Here is an 18134-nt window from a genome sequence, read left to right as displayed (position 1 = left end):
TAGATGCTAGACAAGAATCTGACAAGACTAGAAGAGAATACAAATGAGGCAAAAATCCTAAACACAATCACAAACTGAACTAAATTTAAGCTGATGATTGAGCCCCAAACCCGAGTTCAGAATCTCTTTAAATGTCTGAACCTTGGCGTCAAAAGATGTCCGGCAATTAGCGGTGCAGCCAAAATCGTTAAAGGGACCACGCCAGCTAGCCATACACCAGAGAATCGGAGCATCTCAACCGGGGAGGCTGGTGTGGTCGGGCGTGTACCATGACAGTATGCACAGGCATTGCAGGGTAACCAACTCAAAGACTATTAACCATTTGATCCCCTGACTCTTACAGTGACACAGTTACTGTTCAAGAACAATTAGTACTGCTTCTATATCTCCTCTGCGCTCTATACAACCGCCATTATTCCTGTTATGGACTTACTAGTTCTTGCAGGAGGTCCAGACCCATCTTGCAAACTCTTTATTCCAATCAGTGATAGATTTGGTAACTTTGTTCTTATATCCATTCAAGGTTCTGTCTGTGGGAAGACTTAAGTTCCTTCCTTTGACCTGACCAATGCAATGTACGTAAAGGTGCACACAAGGAGACAATGGGAGCTGATGGAAATGGAAGCAGCGTGGTTGAGAGCTAACTGGAGATGAATCCATTGTTGAGGATAAAGGGAGATAAGTAGGAATTATTAGTTTGGAAGGTAATGTTTTCATAACACAAAAGAAACTCAGATTCAGGGAAGTGGTCCATGCAAGCAGCAGCGAGGGAGGGTGTGTAGTAAAGGGAGCTGAGAGAGTTCATGGATCTTTTTGTCTCTGCAATTCAATATTTGTATCAATTTCATTTCTTTCCAGAGCACTTAAGTTTTAATTATCTACAACCTACTTATCACTCATGGATCCCTTCCTCCTTGTTCGCAGATCTCAATGGTAAGTCCACTCACAGTTACAATAGGACTTCTGACTCATGCTTAAACTTTGAGCAAGAATTCTGGCACATGTCTCCAACTCCAATACAGATTCTATTCCAGCTTCATAATGGTCCCATTTAATTTCTCCATTTCTTCTTCACGGTTAATTTGCTTCTATTGACACGCTTGCTTTATGAGCACTGGATAACTTCATGGGACAGCATTAAAGCACCTGTATATTAACTGTGGCACGTATCATTAAAATGAGGTGCAAGTAATAAAAAGAAAATAATTCAAATTATTAACTGATAAATGTTTGAGGGAATAATGCAAATATATGACTGACACAGTACTTTCTATTCATCACTCTTATTTTAGCCTTGGATTGCATTCAATTCGAATTTCTGTGGTCACCTGAGCATCATTAATAATTGACAATTGGTGATAATGGATTTGACAGCTTGGAGGAAACCATGGTTAGGGAAGGATTTAGTGGTGGAGATATCACATCTATCAACATCTAAGAAAGGATGTGCTAACTTTGGGGAGGGTTCAAAAGAGGTTCACGAAAATGATTCCAGGATTGAAAGGCTTATCATATGAGGAGTGTTTGATGGCTCTGGGCATGTGCTTTCTTTCTTTTTCTTTTTAAATCTTTTTATTAATTTTTAAGCAAACATAAATGAAACATGAATACAAAGTGTTTGAGAGTACATAGTTGATAGTTCAAGTAGACATTCAAATATATAATAATCAATATATATAGCCTCCCAAACTCATAGTATTTATGAACAAAAGAAACAAAAAGGAAAAAAAACAAAAAAAGAGTAGAAAAAAAACCACTAACCAACATGGGCCATTGCATAATGTTAGATACATACAGTAGTGCCAATAACTCCGAACCTCCATCCAAATAATTAAGGATAATAAAAGTGAGGTTTAGGAAAAGACAATTTAACTCATATGAAAATGTTAAATAAATGGTCTCCAAGTTTCTTCAAATTTAAATGAAGGATCAAAAACCACACTTCTAATTTTTTCTAAGCTCGAACAAGTGATAGTTTGAGAAAACCACTGAAATATAGTTGGAGGATTAATTTCTTTCCAATTCAATAAAATAGATCGTCTAGCCATTAATGTAACAAATGCAATCATTCGTCGAGATGAAGAGGATAAACGACTATTATCCACCATTGGTAAACCAAAAATTGCAGTAATAGGATGCGGTTGGAAATTGATATTCAGAACTCTTGAAATAATACTGAAAATATCTTTCCAGTAATTTTGTAAACAAGGGCAAGACCAAAACATGTGGGTCAATGAAGCAACATCAGAATGACATCTGTCACAGGTTGGATTAACATGAGAATAAAATCGAGCAAGTTTATCCTTAGACATATGAGCTCTATGCACAATCTTAAATTGTATTAGGGCATGTTTAGCACAAATAGAGGATGAATTGACTAATAGTAAAATTTTCTCCCACTGCTCAGTGGATATAAGACAATGAAGTTCTTCTTCCCATTCCTTCTTAATTTTTTCTGATACTTCTCGCTGTATTTTCATGATCATATTATAAATGACAGCTACTAAACCCTTTTGACAAGGATTCAGAGCTAAAATTCTTTCCGTAATGTCCAATGAACATAGTTTTGGAAAAGACTGTAACTCATTATACAAAAAATTCCTAACTTGCAAATATCTAAAAAAATGGGTTTTAGGTAAATTATATTTATGAGCTAGCTGTTCAAAAGACATAACGCTATCATCCAAAAACAAATCACAAAAACATGTTATTCCTTTTGTTTTCCATAAAAGAAAAGCTTGATCAGGGGCCTGTGCTAATTGGAACTCAGAAGGGGGTGGGGGGGGGGGAATCGCATTGAAACCTACCGAATGGTGGAAAAGTGGATGTGGAGAGGATGTTTCCTATGGTAGAGGAACTTAAGAATAGAGGACACAGCCTCAGAACAGAGGGACATCCACTTAGACTGGAGATGAGGACGAATTTCTTTAGCCAGAGGCTGGTGAATCTGTGGAATTCGTTGCCACAAGCGAATGTGGAGGCTGAGTCATTGGGTATATTTAAGGCGGAGGTTGATAGATTTTTGATTAGTGGGGGCATGAAGAGATATGGGGTGAAGGCAAGAGATTGGGGCTGAAAGGAAATGGATCAGCTGTAATGAAATGTCAAAGCAGACTCGATGGGCCAAGTGGCCTAATTCTGCTCCTATATTTTACAGACTTAATGTCTTAATTGTTAGTGCGTGGCCAAGTGGTTAAGGCGTTGGTCTAGTGATCTGAAGGTTGCTAGTTTGAGCCTCAGCTAAGGCAGCGTGTTGTGTCCTTGAGCAAGGCACTTAACCACACATTGCTCTGCGATGACACCAGTGCCAAGCTGTATCGGCCCTTGCCCTTCCCTTATAACCATATAACCATATAACAATCACAGCACGGAAACAGGCCATCTTGGCCCTCCTAGTCCATGCCGAACCCTTAATCTCACCTAGTCCCACCTACCCGCACTCAGCCCATAACCCTCCACTCCTTTCCTGTCCATATACCTATCCAATTTTACCTTAAATGACACAACTGAACTGGCCTCTACTACTTCTACAGGAAGCTCATTCCACACAGCTATCACTCTTTGAGTAAAGAAATACCCCCTCGTGTTTCCCTTAAACTTCTGCCCCCTAACTCTCAAATCATGTCCTCTAGTTTGAATCTCCCCTACTCTCTATGGAAACAGCCTGTTCACGTCAACTCTATCTATCCCTCTCAAAATTTTAAATACCTCAATCAAATCCCCCCTCAACCTTCTACGCTCCAATGAATAGAGACCTAACTTGTTCAAGCTTTCTCTGTAATTGCTGAAACCCAGGTAACATCCTAGTAAATCGTCTCTGCACTCTCTCTAATTTATTGATATCTTTCCTATAATTCGGTGACCAGAACTGCACACAATATTCCAAATTTGGCCTTACCAATGCCTTGTACAACTTTAGCATTACATCCCAACTTCTGTACTCAATGTTTTGATTTATAAAGGCCAGCGTTCCAAAAGCCCTCTTCACCACCCTATCTACATGAGACTCCACCTTCAGGGAACTATGCACAGTTATTCCTAGATCTCTCTGTTCCTCTGCATTCCTCAATGCCCTACCATTTACTCTGTATGTTCTATTTGGATTATTCCTGCCAAAATGTAGAACCTCACACTTCTCAGCATTAAACTCCATCTGCCAACGTTCAGCCCATTCTTCTAACCGGCATAAATCTCCCTGCAAGCTTTGAAAATCCACCTCATTATCCACAACACCTCCTACCTTAGTATCATCGGCATACTTACTAATCCAATTGGAGAACATTGGTGGCATGGAGGGAGAAGACTTACAGCATGGGCAACTGCCAGTCTCCCATACAACTCTGCCCAGGCCTGCATCCTGGAAACTTTCCAAGGTGCAAATCCATGGTCTCCCGAGACTAACAGATGCCTAACTAACTAATGCCTTAACAGTTCCAAGGTTGCTAAGCTGAGGAGTGGGAGTGGAGACAAGCTCCCACTACCTAAAAGTACTCCTCACGGCATGCGTCTCAAATAGCCTCCGACCTTCTCGTATGGCTTAGCCTCTAAGGCCAGCAGAACTGTTTCTACTGACAGGAGAAGGGGTGAAGACGGGCCCTGGCACCTTAAAACCAGTGCTTCAGGTAGATGGAGCTCGTCAGCCTAGGAAGGCAGTCCATCTCAGAGAGGGAAAACTCAGATTTCAAACCTCCGCTGCCTCGCGGCCATACCCACTCATGGGAAAGGCTTCAGGAGTAAACCCTGAGGACAAATCTGGAGCTGGAGTCCCTAAGGCAGTCCGACGTTGCCTTCAAACTCGCTCTGGCAACTCCTGCGACGACACCAGTGCCAAGCTGTATCGGCCCTGGCCCTTCCCTTGGACAACATCAGTGGCGTGGAGAGGAGAGACTTGCTGCTTGGGCAACAGCCAGTCTTCCATACAACCTTGCCCAGGCCTGTGCCCTGGAGAAGACTTTCCAGGCGCAGATCCATGGTCTCGCGAGTAAATGCTAGCACATTTTATAGTGAACTGCTCCAGCTGAGCACCGAGTTTTTTATTATGCACGTATAATTACACATCTTCCCTATTTACTATGTTCTCATAAACCTGCAGGGAACAATATTCCTTTTCGACAAAGATATCTACATTAGCTTCAATTGTAATGAGTAAATACAGTTCCTAATTCACTTATCAACTCTCAATCAGTCTGTGAGATGGTTTAGTGATCCTTTTTGGTCTGCTGTTGTTTCTATAGTTGTCTTGCCTTCATTTGCTGTGTTAATATTAATGTATTTCTGAGAACTCTGATCAACTTGTTCATTTTTTTCACATCCTTCTGCCACAATCTTATCTGTTTATCTCTGTTCTTGTTCTTGCTGTTTGACCATAATCTGCTTCACATGCCCCATAATGGAGCCCTGGACCGCATCCATGTGATCAATGAGTCTTTGTACAAGTTCCACAACTCCTCTGTTGGTTTGTGTTGATCTGTTGCTGTTATGACCTCGGGGACTGAGTGATCTCCCCATACTCCTTTTCATTTTTCATCTTCAACTTCAGGGAGGATGGTGGAGACATTTTTCATTTCCAATATTTAACTGGAAGTCGATGACAGTCAGATTTCCAATCAAAGCTGCATGATGTGATGATGTGGAAGCAAGACTGGCAACGTCTTCATGATCACTCTGTTTTTTCCTGGCATCCTGACTGGCATGCTGGTGTAGCAGATATGGATGTCTCTGGAAGGTTGTGTTTTTGTGCTTCTCATGCATAACCTCTCTGGAGCTCTCATGGATGTTGTCATGAGTTTCTCGAGTTACATCAAGTAGGCATCAAAAATTCCATGCACGGTGTAGTCACCCATGGTCCGTAAAGCCACTACGAACATTCTTTTCATATGAACTCAGACCTAATATTGGCTGTAATCTCTTATCTACAACCAGTAATTGTGCCTTTAAGTGCTGTCTCTTGTGCTTGAAGGTCACTATATAGCCCCCTTTTACTGGAACATTCTCTCTGGTGTAGCCTGTCACTTTTAACTTCACTGGGTAAATCTTGATCTTTACTTTGATAGTCTTGCAATTATCCTTAGATAACAGATTCACCTGGGCCCTGGTATCAAGCTTGAATGGAATTACTGTCTCATTCACAGTTACTGGAGCAGTCCACTCTGTCTCACCAGCACCAGCAGTTTGTATAGAATCCGCAGATACTTTCTCCATTTCCTCAGCAACCATGTGCACCTTTCTCTTGGTAGCCCATTCTTTGCAGCACTGTGAAAAATTGATTCTTCTTCCCACAATTATTGCTGGACTTTCCATAAGTAGGACACCTCTCTGGGTTGTGCCTACTTCCACATTTGCTGCAGTTACTGCTTGAGCCCACCTCATTGCATTGCTGTTATTTTGGGCCAGACCTTGCACTCGGGCCCCTCTGTTTTCACAACATTGCATAGCTGTTTCTGCCTTGTGCAGCTCCTCAGCTTGTGCTCATGTGGTCTCTTCTACCCTACACTTATCCACATCCTTTTCCAGTGTCAAATCTTTCTCTGAGCCCATTATCTAGGATTCTGCAAATTATTCTCTCTAACTAGTGAGTCTCTCAAATCTCCACGCTAACAAGACTTATTGGGTGAAACTCAGCTAAGTTCCTGTTTCTGGTCACAGGGGGAAAAAAGATCTCTCAGTCACGATAATTTTATTTGGGACAGAATACCACTCCAATTTTGACATCGAAGTGCCCAATGTAAAAGTTGTCTCATCAGATTGAAAGCTATTACAGATGTCCAAAGCATTTTCACTAATTACTTGCAGAAAAATAAATGCTTTCAATTTTCCATCAGCCTCTGCCACTCTGCTAGCTACTAAATACATATCGAATCGCAGTTTGAAGGAGTTCCGATGATCCATCAAATTGTCAGAAATCTGCATAGATGTGGAAGTACTTAGGTTATCTATGATGGGAATTCTTGGTGTCTCGGCTGAATTTCTTAGTGAACCTCAGGGCACAACGTGCTTTCTTGTTTCGCTGGCCGACCGACTTCATTTGCTGCTGGCACCTTCCGTACTCAGGCAGTCGTTTCCTCAGAGGTGCACAGAATTCATGTACTTTCCATGTTTAGACCTCACACTGACATCTGACACCTTGTTATGTTTCTTCTTATTTCATTAGTGGTTTGAGATTTGTTATGTCACAAAAAACACACAGATTTCTACGGATGTACTGCGGAGAGCTTCTAACTGGCTGCATCATTGTTTGGTATGAGGGGGTCAGGGGGGTGAGGGCTACTGTACAGGATTGAAATAACCTGCAAAGATTTGTAAAATTAGTCAGCACCATCATGGGCACTCGCTTCCATAGTAACCAGGGCATCTTAAAGGAGCGGAGCCTCAAAAAGATGGTGTCCATCATTAGGGACCCCCATCACCCAGGACATGCCCTCTTCTCACTGTTACCATCAGGAAGAGGGTACAGAAGCCGGAAGGCACACAGTCAACAATTCAGGAACAGCTCCTTCCCCTCTGCTATCCGATTTCTGAATGGACATTGAACCCATGAACACCACCTCACTACTTTCTTATTTCTTTTGTTTTGCACTACTTAGTTAATTTAGCTATTTAATGTATATAATTTGAGTCAATCAATTTTTTTCTCTCAGTGATTATGTATCAAATTTTCAGCTGCTGCAAAGTTAGCAAATATCACGGCGTGCCAGTGATATTAAACCTGATTCTGATTCTGAAAAGAGAGATTTGAGGATACAAGTTGATACCCAGGAAAGAATATTTCTGATTTATAGATGCAAGGAACTGTAATAACATTGGCCCAAATGTTAGCTTCAATAAACTTTGCCATTTAATATTGTTTTACTTAAGGACCACACTTGTCTTCATTCTGTTCCACAACAAAACCATAGATAATAGATAATAAAATAAAAGACTTCCTCTCTTCATTTAAAGTTTTGATGAGAAGTTATTGTCCCTAAGCATTAAATCAGGGTTTGCTGGGTGGCATAGCTTGAAGGGCCCTAAAGTTTCAGGAGAACACATAAAGGAAGTCAAGGTACAAATAAATCCACTAATTTGACTAAATTATTGGGACCTTTCATATAGATAAATATAAAACTTTATTTAAGAAAGGGAGAGAGCAGATAAGGCATTCACAATTTCAGTCGTGATGATGTCACATACAAATGTGGCAGCAGTGTGCTCCGAGACTTGTATCACCACATTATTTAGCAAACGAACAAGAAAAGGTTTCTGAAAAGGTTTCCCTGAGGGCTGTACCACTGGAATTTAACACCGTAGTACTGTACCACTCAGCCCCTGAGCTTTGAGGTGCTTGGTGATGTCAAGGAGTTGTTGTGATGTCAGAGACCTTTTGGTGGGGTCATAAAGAAATCAGGTCTTTCACTCTGGCAGGCTGGCCAGGTTTATTTTACCTAGCAACGATTAGCACAGACACTAACGTGCTGTGCAAGAAAGCTGCCTTTGGCTCGAGCTTACGTCACGACAATCCAATAAACATTTCACTGAACTGCAGCAACAGGTTGAAGACCTGCAGCTCCTTTCTGTTTACAGACTGTGGTCTGCAGCTAACATCCACAGCAATCATGTTTTTATGCTCCAGGAAGACAGCAAAATTTCTTGCTATAATTCTCCTTGGATCTGCCATTTTCAGTTTCTGTGTCAACTTACTGCTGTTCTTTCCAAACTTTGAGACGAAGTACGTCACAAAGAACATTTCTCCAACTGTGTTCTATCTCGGAGGAATCATTGGCTCCGGAATACTGGTGAGCATTTTGAAAACTGAAATAAGAAAAAAAGTATTTTAAAGCAAAAGCAACAATTTGTATTTGGAAAGACTTGATAATGTATTTTCTTCTGTTTGTCAAGATAGGAGTTCAAGCACTTTAGGAGTTAGTTCACCTGTACGACATGTCTGCCAAATTGGCTTTGTCTCAAAGCCCCTCCTTGAGTTTCTCAAGGGGCTGCTGCTGAGGTGCTGGTTGCACATCAGTCTCACGCTCCTCGTATACGGGTACCCAGTTTGGAAGGGGGGCGCAGGTTGTGAGGAGGATCTCATGGTGAGCTTGCTCCTGGGCCCTGGCTGTCCTCACAGAGAGAGCATGAGGTCACAATGGGTATAGTCGGGGACTTTTAGGAATGGTAGGCCCCCCCAAGGTATTGACTGCTTTATAGACCGTAGTAACCATATTTTAATCTGAGTATACTTACTGCCTTGTAAATACTGAATGTCTGTACCTTGTGTATATGTTATGTAAATACACTTCTATAGTTTTGTTAAAAAAATGTTTCATCTCAGATACAGTGTGTCAGAAAGGTGCCGTCCATCATTAAGGACACCACCAGCCAAGGCACATCCTCCTCTCATTACTACCATCAAGAAGGAGGTACAGAAGTCTGAAGGCACACACTCAGTGATTCAGGAACAGCTTCTTCCCCTCTGCCATCTGATTTCTGAATGGACATTGAACCGACGAAATACCTTACTACTTTTTAAATTTTTATTATTTTTATTCTTGCACTACTTATTTTAATTTAACTATGTAATATACCATATAACCATAAAACAATTACAACATGGAAACAGGCCATCTCGGCCCTTCTAGTCCGTGCTGAGCGCTTACTGAGCACCAACCTGCACTCAGCCCATAACGCTCCATTCCTTTCCTGTCCATATACCTATCCAATTTTTTTTTAAATGACAATATCAAACCTGCCTCTACCACTTCTACTGGAAGCTCGTTCCACACAGCTACCACTCTCTGAGTAAAGAAGTTCCCCCTCGTGTTACCCCTGAACTTTTGCCCGTTAACTCTCAACTCCCGTCCTCTTGTTTGAATCTCCCCTATCCACGTCAGTTCTATCCTAATTTTACATACCTCTAATTTTACATCAGCCCCTCCTAATTTTACATACCTCTATCAAGTCCCCCCTCAACCTTCTATGCTCCAAAGAATAAAGACCTAACTTGTTCAACCTTTCTCTGTAACTTAGGTGCTGAAACACAGATAACATTTTAGTAAATCTCCTCTGTGCTCTCTCTATTTTGCTGACATCTTTCCTATAATTCGGTGACCAGAACTGTACACAATACTCCAAATTTGGCCTCACCAATGCCTTGTACAATTTTAACATTACATCCCAACTCCGATATTCAATGCTCTGATTTATAAAGGTCAGCACACCAAAACCTTTCTTCACCACCCTATCCACATGAGATTCCACCTTCAGGGAACTATGCACCATTATTCCTAGATCACTCTGTTCTACTGCATTCTTCAATGCCCTACCATTTACCATGTACATCCTATATATATATATATATTTACTATGATTCGTTTTTCTATATTAATTATGTATTGCATTGTACTGCTGCTGCAAAGTTAACAAATTTCACGATATATGCCAGTGATATTAAACCTGATTCTCATTGTGACTGTCCTGGGCCAAGCATGTATGTGCAATTACGAAGGAAGCACAGCAACACTTCTACTTCCTTAAGAGTCATGCAAATATTCAGCATGACATCTAGAACTTCGACAAACTTCTATAGGTATGTGGTGAAGAGTATATTGACGGGCTGCATCACAGCCTTGTATGAAAATACCAATGCCCTTAAATGGAAAATCCTTCAAATAGTGGATATGGCCCAGTCCATCATGGGTAAAGCCCTTCCCACCATGTTGCACATTCACACAGATCATTAGAGCAGGAAAGCAGCATCCATCATCAGGGGCCCAAAACATGCTCTGCTGCCATAAGGGAAAAGGTACAGGAGCCCCAGAACCCACGCGTCCAGCTTTAGGAATGGCTACTACCCTTCAGCCATCAGGCTCTTGAACTAAAGAGGAGAACTTCACCTGCCCCATCACTGAAATGCTCCCACAACCTATGGACTCACTTTCAAGGACTCATCATCATATGTTCTTGATATTTGTGGGGGTTTTTTATTTATTATTATTATTATTATTATTATTCTTTCTTTCTTTTTGTATTTGCACAGTTTGTTGTCTTTTGCAAACTGGTTGAATGAGCAAGTTGGTGGGTTATTTTGCTGATTCTATTATAGATTTATTGAGTATTTCTGGAAGGAAAAAATCTCTGGGTTGTATACAGTGATATTTATGTACTCTGATAATAAAATTAATTTGAACTTTTCTGAACTTTGAAGCTCACTTATCATTAGGAAAGGTGATGATCATTAAAGTATTTTATTATGTGATTAGGAGCCTGTGACTATTGATTTACCACAGAGATTAGTGTTAGGAGCCCTATCTTTTATTACTAAGCTTAAAAATGTGGATTATTTTGTTAAAAAGAAGGAAAGAAATGCACATTAGAGAAATGGAATAAAAGGCTAACATCTCTTCTTTCTCGGACACAGATGATCTTTCCGATATGCATGCTGCTAAAGCTGTGGGATAGTAATGAATGGGCCAACTGGAGAGATGCTTGTCAATGCCCATTGCCTCATTGTCAAGACTGCACTTCCTGTGCTCCATGTGACTGTCCCAAGTGCCCGAAATGCCAGCCACCCAGCCTTTGCCCCACATGTAACTGCAAACCCTGCCGTGAGCTTCCTGCCTGTGGGTCCTCTGCAACCTGCAAGACTTGCCCTGAATGCAAATGTGCCCCTTGTGCTTCCTGTCGCGACTGTACCTGCAAGACTTGCCCTGAATGCCAGTGTGCCCCCTGTGCTTGCTGTCGCGACTACACCTGCAAATCCTGCCCTGAATGCCAGTGTGCCCCTTGCACTTGCTGTCGCGACTGTACCTGCAAGACTTGCCCTAAATGCACGTGTACCCCCTGTGCTTGCTGTCGTGACTGTACCTGCAAGACTTGCCCTGAATGCACGTGTACCCCCTGTGCTTGCTGTCGCGACTGTACCTGCAAGACCTTCTTCCGGATTCTCGGTGGATGTCTGGGTGCCATCTTTCAACTCTGTCAATGCCCAAACTGCAGCTGTTGTTCTCCAGATTCCTGCGAGTGCAGGCCATGCCAATGCAACAGAAAATCCCCGGTAAGGAACATCCTGCAGAGCTACATATTGTCGTGATTTAATTACATTTATTTTTAATCTATTTCCCATTTTAACACAGTCACTGCTGGCTACAAGTTCATTGACCTGCCAAGAACTGGCTGTGGATCGCAGTCCCATTGTATCTTGCTTTAGGTCACAGTGCATGGTCCTGAGTATCTGTATTTGGGGACAGTCTGTCAGTCTGAGAGACTGAAGATAACATATCTATGCTTCCTCAGTCACTGCTTCCCTTGGTCTTTTAATGCAAAGATGCAAAGCTGCAGCCGAGGTCCTGCTAGAACGCTCAATCTGCTGTCTGTCAGGATCCCCTCCTTCGAGGAAGGAAAACCACTGCTTTCTCCTCCAAACGCCAGTGTCACAGCTGAGACCTCAACCTTCTGCCATCAGGAAGCCCATTCCACTCTCACATTCCGTTTCAGATCCCCTTCCCATTCATGCTTCCACTGCCCAGGTGAGACCCAACACAATTTAAAGCAGGAAAACCTCATATACTTGACACTCAAGAGACTGCAGGGGCTGGAATCTGGATCCAGTACAGATGAAGGATCTTAACCCAAAACGCCAATTTCTCTCCACCCATGTTGCCTGACCTGCTGAGATCCTCCAGCAGTTTGTGCTTAGCACCTCGTTGACTGCCAGGACCTGCTACAGAGGCAATGGCATGAACACTGAGGCCTCCAGTTGTAGATAAAGCACGTTTTTGGTGTATTTTCCCTCTCCCATCCCTTGCCCTCTCTCTCCCTCTGATCCTCCACCAGTTCTATTTTGCCCTCTTTCCCACCACCCTCCAAATTCATCCCATTCCAGCTCATTCACACACATTTCACCCACAGTTCCTCTGGTATCATTGAAAATATTCCATTAATATTTTTTTCAGAGAAGTTGTCTCATATTCTTTTCTTGCCTCCTTGCAAGACCCTTGTCGGGTTATTTTTGGTTTATTTCTCCTTTTCAGAACTGCCTGCTAGTTTTCAGTGTGATCGGGGTGATGGGAGGTGTATATGGCTTCATTGTGTCATCTGTGGCATTGAGACGTGGTCCACTGTGCCGTGTCACAGAGCTGGGAGAATGGAGGCATCCTTTCAACAGAGGGTAAGACGGCGCTTTGCGCAGACGCGTAAGTTGGTTTAGCATGTGTTGAACACCTTTGTCTCTGATTGTAACATTAATGGTTCAAGTTCTGTTGCGGGATCTGTGGTGGGATTCCCAATACAACACCGAAGGGATCTCTGCTTTATAAATAATACAGCTACTCACTCGATTGGACTTAAAAAGATGCCATGGTATTATCTTGAAGAACTTTTATACACTTGAAAATTCAAATTTTAAGAACCTACCTTGACTTCAGATCCCAGTTTATGTCTTTATAGATTTTCTAATTATTGTTTGCTTGTTTGGCAGGGATTATCTGAATGATTCAAGCCTATGGAACAAGTGTATGGAGCCGGAAAATGCGATCTCTTGGCACTTGAGTTTATTCTCCGTTCTGTGGGTGATCAGTACTGTTGAAATCACCATTTGTGTTGCACTCCTCATTGATGTTCTGCTCAGATTATTCCATACTGACAGCAATGGTTTCTAGGTGAGCCCAGCAGGAATCTTTAAAGAGTGGCCAAACTTTCATAAGAGTATCACGTGCTGGTCCTTAACAGCATCTTCTGCAGCATGGCAATGCTTTAAGCCGGGCAAACACATCATTCGTTCAGAGCACGCCAAAGCTGAGCAAATTATTTCTTTATGAAATGTGGATTTCACTGCATTGTGGTCGTTCGAGGGAAATCAATCACAAAGGTAGAATAAAGTGTTACAGTTACAAGGAAAGGGCAATGCAGATAGGCATCAAGTTGTAAGGCCATAACGGGGTAGATTGAGAGGTCAAGATTCCACCTTTTCATAGTAGGGCACTGTTGAATAGTTTCATATCAGTGGCATAGAAGCTGTCCTTGAGCCTGGCAGGATTTCATCTCTTCTCTCCAATAGGAAGAGGTAGAAGAGAAGAGAGAATTTCTGAGGGGGGTATGTTCTTTAATATTGTTGAGTGCTTTACCTTAGCAGCAAGAAGTGTGCACAGAGCACGTGGGTGGAATGATGGTTTCCGCACAGCACTTACCATAGAAAGCCATGATATATTCAGTTAGCTTGCTTTCTATGGTGCATCGACAGAGATTAGTCAGGGTCAACGGGGATATTACAAATCTCTGTCGCCTCCTGGGGAAGTAGAGGTGCTGGTGTGTTTACAAAGTAGCCAGGAAGGAACATAAGAACGGATTTAGGAGAGCTCGAAGAGGACATAAAAAGGTCTTAGTGAATAGGATTATGGAAAACTCAAGGCATTCTACATACATGCAAAGGACAGGAGGATGAGTAGAGCAAGGGTAGAAGCAATCATGCATAAAAGTGGAAGCATGGTTGATGTCAGAAAAGGTAGGGGAAGTCCTTAATGAATACTTTACCAGTATTCACCAGCAACTGGGACCTTGATGAAAGTAAGGACAGCATAAAACAGGCTGGTAATCAGGAACATGTCAATGGTATGAACAAGGATGTGCTAGAGCTTTAGATGAATATTAGGGCAGATACTTCCCTGGAACTGGATGGGATATACTACAGATAACTACGGGAGGTGATCAAAGAGATTTCTGAGCCTTTGACATTGATCTTTGTATCTTCATTAGCCACAGGAGAAGCAGCAGAAGTTTGAAGTGTGGCGAATATTATTCCTTTGTTCAAGAAAGGTAACAGGGACTATCCTTGGAATTGTAGACCAGTGCGTCTTATGTCAGTGGTGCATAAACTATTAGAGAAGATTCTTAGGCACACTTGGAGAAACAAAGTTTAATTGGGGATAGTCATCATTGGTGAAGGCAGCTTGTGCCTCACCAGCCTGATTGAATTGTTTGAGGAAATGACAAAAATTAATAGAGGAGTGGATGTGGTTTATTTGGATACAGCTTAGACATTTGACAATCCCTATGGTAGGCTTATTCAGAAAGTCAGGGGGCATGGGATCCAGGGAAACTTGGTCTCATGGACTCAGAATTGCCTCGCACACAGAAGGTAGAGTGTGGTAGTCGATGGAGCATATCCTGCCTGGAGTTGGGTGACCACTGGTGTTCTGCAGCAATCTGTTCTAGGGCCCCTATTCTTTGTGATTTTTATAAATTACTTGGATGAGGAAGTGGAAAGTGGTTTTGTAAGTCTGCAGATGACACAAAGGTGGGCAGTGTTGTCAAATGTTGTGGTAGGTTACTACGGGACTTTTATAGGATTCAAAGCTGGGCTGAGAACTGGCTGGTGGAGTTACATCTGAAAATATGAGAAGTTTAAAAGATCAAACCGGAAAGCAGAATACAAGGTTAAAGACAGGAATATTAGCAGTGTGGAGGAACGGAGGGATCTTGGCGTCAAATATCATAGATGCCTCAAAGTTGCAACATAAGTTGATAGGGTGGTTAAGAAGGTATTTTTGGGCTAGCCAAGAGCAGGCAGAATTGAGTTCAAGATCCACACGGTAATATTACAACTCTGTAAAACTCTGGTTAGGCCACTCTTGTTCCCATCTTTATAGAAAGGGTGTGGAAGCTTTAGAGAAGGTGCAGAGGAGATAAACCAAGATGCTCTCTAGATTAGAAGACATGCCTTAAGAGGATAGTTTTGGTGAACTAGGGTTCTCTCTTTGGATGAGAGGTGAATTGATAGAGATGTACAAGACAATAAGAGGCTTGGATAGAGTGGACAGCCAGAGGCTTTTTTCCCAGAACAGAAATGGCTAATACAAGGGGCCATAACTTTAAGGTGATTGGAGGAAAGTATATGGAGGATGTCAGAGGTAGGTCTCTTTTACCACAGAGTGGTGGGTGCATGGAATGCACTGCCAGGGGTGCTGGTAGAGGCAGATACATCAGGAGCATTTAAGAGACCCTTAGATAGGCAAATGGAAGAAAAAAAAATGGAAGGTTATGCAAGAGGAAACTGTTAGATTGATCTTGGAGTAGGTTAAAATTATGTAGTAAATTATCAAGTGATAAGTTAACTTAAGTTTCAGAGAAACATCTGGTTTCTATCTATATTGTATGATGATTTATGTTGCATAAATGTATACAGTTAAATGACAATTGACTTCACTTGAAGAAGTTGATACAACATCATGAGCTGTAGGGCTTGTACTGTGCAGTACTGTTTAAAGCTCCATGTTCTCCAGGAGGGTTTCCCAATTTTTTTTATGCCGTGGATCCCTGCCATTAACCGAGGTGTCCATGGACACCAGGTTGGGAACGCCTGTGAGAATATGTTGGGTATAAATATCTGTGGAATGCTCTGCCTCAGAAGGCAGTGGAGGCCAATTCTCTGGATGATTTCAAGAAAGAGTTAGATAGCGCTCTTATAGATAGCGGAGTCAAGGGATATGGGGAGAAGGCAGGAACGGGGTACTGATTGTGGATGATCAGCCATGATCACAGTGAATGGCGGTGCTGGCTCGAAGGGCCGAATGGCCTACTCCTGCACCTATTGGCTATTGAAAATGGAGGGAAGGTGGAAGTCAGGAAAGCTGCACTTGCTTAAGGCAGTAGAAGTCTGCAAATTGTTGTGTGCTGGACTGACAAGTCGTTGGTTATTAAGTGATTAGGATGAGGGCACCAAAGGTGTGGTTGCTAAATTTGCTGTCAACAAATAACTAGGAAAGTAGGTTGTGAACAGGACAACAGGAGGCTGTAGAGATCAGTTAAATGAGCAAGGATTTTATGACAGCCCACTTTGGCAGTAAAAATAACAAAACACTTCATCTAAATGGTGCAAAGTTGCAGAACTCCAGGGTGCAGAAGGACATAGGTGACCCACTTTGCGCTGTTAGTTACACTTTGTCTGGTTTGAATGCTTCAGTTGAAAGTACAGCATGTACTGAATAACAGATAATTTAAATTTATTATCAAACTTTTCTCTCTCCACAGAGCCAAGATCCTGACTAATTCCAGGCTGAAGTGCATTCTACTTATATCAACTGACTCTTTTCTTTAACACCACTTTTTTTGTCTGTTTCTACCTATTTGGACTATTGTGAGGTCAGCGTAGAACATGTCAAAGAGAAAGCGTAGAACATGTCAAAGAGAAAGCTTAGAAAACATTAGGATAAATGAGTCCTGGGGGCAGAAGTGAGGAAAGAAATTGTTATGCCTTTGGTGGTGTTCTTTGTGTCCAGGACTAATGCCAGAAGACTGGAGGGTGGCATTGATTATTTGAGAAAAGGAAACAGGGATAATATTGGGAATTACAGGCTAGTGAAGCTAACATCAGTGGTAAGCAAACTATTGGAGCGGATTGTAGGAAAGAGAATCTATCAGGAATTGCAGATGGTCAGCATGGGTTTGCAAGCGGCAGGTCGTGGCTCATGAACCTGAAAGAATTCTTTGAGGAAATGACACCCAAATTGATGAAGGTAGGGCAGTGGATGTGGTGTATATGCTTTTTAGTAAGGTGTTAAATTTAAAAGATGTAAAGCTTGTGTCAGATTTTTGAAAGGTACAAAAAGGGGCAAGTGGGAATTTTCTATGAGATTGGGTCGCGAGTGATGCGTAGAGGTAGAGCTCGAGGTGGAGAGAGAAATGGAGTTCAAGTTAGAAGTAGAGATAGAGATGAAAAGATGTCAGAAATTTGTGGTTCTCTCCAGCTGTTTATTGTGTAGCATGGATTAGTGATTGAATGATAACATTTATTTTCTGTTTTTCTTTATTACCTCTGTAATACTTTCTCTTTTTATTTTCTATTTATTTTATAACAATCTAATAAAGTAATTTCTTATAACCTTGAATCCATGTAAAGTGCCTTCTTTGTTTGTGAATATTTTTTGTTGCACTGAAAAAAACAAGGGATAGGTTTTAAAATATTTGCATTAAGCATCCCTCAACCAACATCACAGAGTCAATTATCAGGTTATGGTTGTGTTGTAGTTTGTGGAGCTTAATGTAAGTACACTTCACTCCATAATCTGCTTTGGAGAATCAGACCTGATAATGGTCTAATTCTGCCCACTTGAAATTAGTTGGATTTGCTAACTAAGCAAACAGCCACAGGAGAAAACAAAATGACTCAC

The 18134-nt window shown here is 41.7% G+C and overlaps 1 protein-coding gene across 1 annotated transcript; it reads left to right on the top strand.

Annotated features, from left to right (window-relative positions):
- The first annotated feature begins 8622 nt into the window (after nucleotides 1–8622).
- LOC132407023 (keratin-associated protein 5-5-like) lies at nucleotides 8623–17723 on the top strand. The gene is made up of 5 exons (XM_059993265.1): nucleotides 8623–8771; nucleotides 11390–12025; nucleotides 13002–13138; nucleotides 13448–13628; nucleotides 16996–17723. Exons 2-4 carry the CDS (start codon nucleotides 11390–11392, stop codon nucleotides 13626–13628), a joined length of 954 nt encoding a protein of 317 aa, XP_059849248.1. The 5' UTR covers nucleotides 8623–8771; the 3' UTR covers nucleotides 16996–17723.
- Nucleotides 17724–18134: the final 411 nt, after the last annotated feature.

This window comes from Hypanus sabinus, chromosome 2, assembly GCF_030144855.1.
Source record: "Hypanus sabinus isolate sHypSab1 chromosome 2, sHypSab1.hap1, whole genome shotgun sequence".
Lineage (NCBI taxonomy): Eukaryota > Metazoa > Chordata > Chondrichthyes > Myliobatiformes > Dasyatidae > Hypanus > Hypanus sabinus.
Note: the sequence above shows the minus strand (reverse complement) of the source record. Positions and strands in the feature narration are given on the sequence as shown.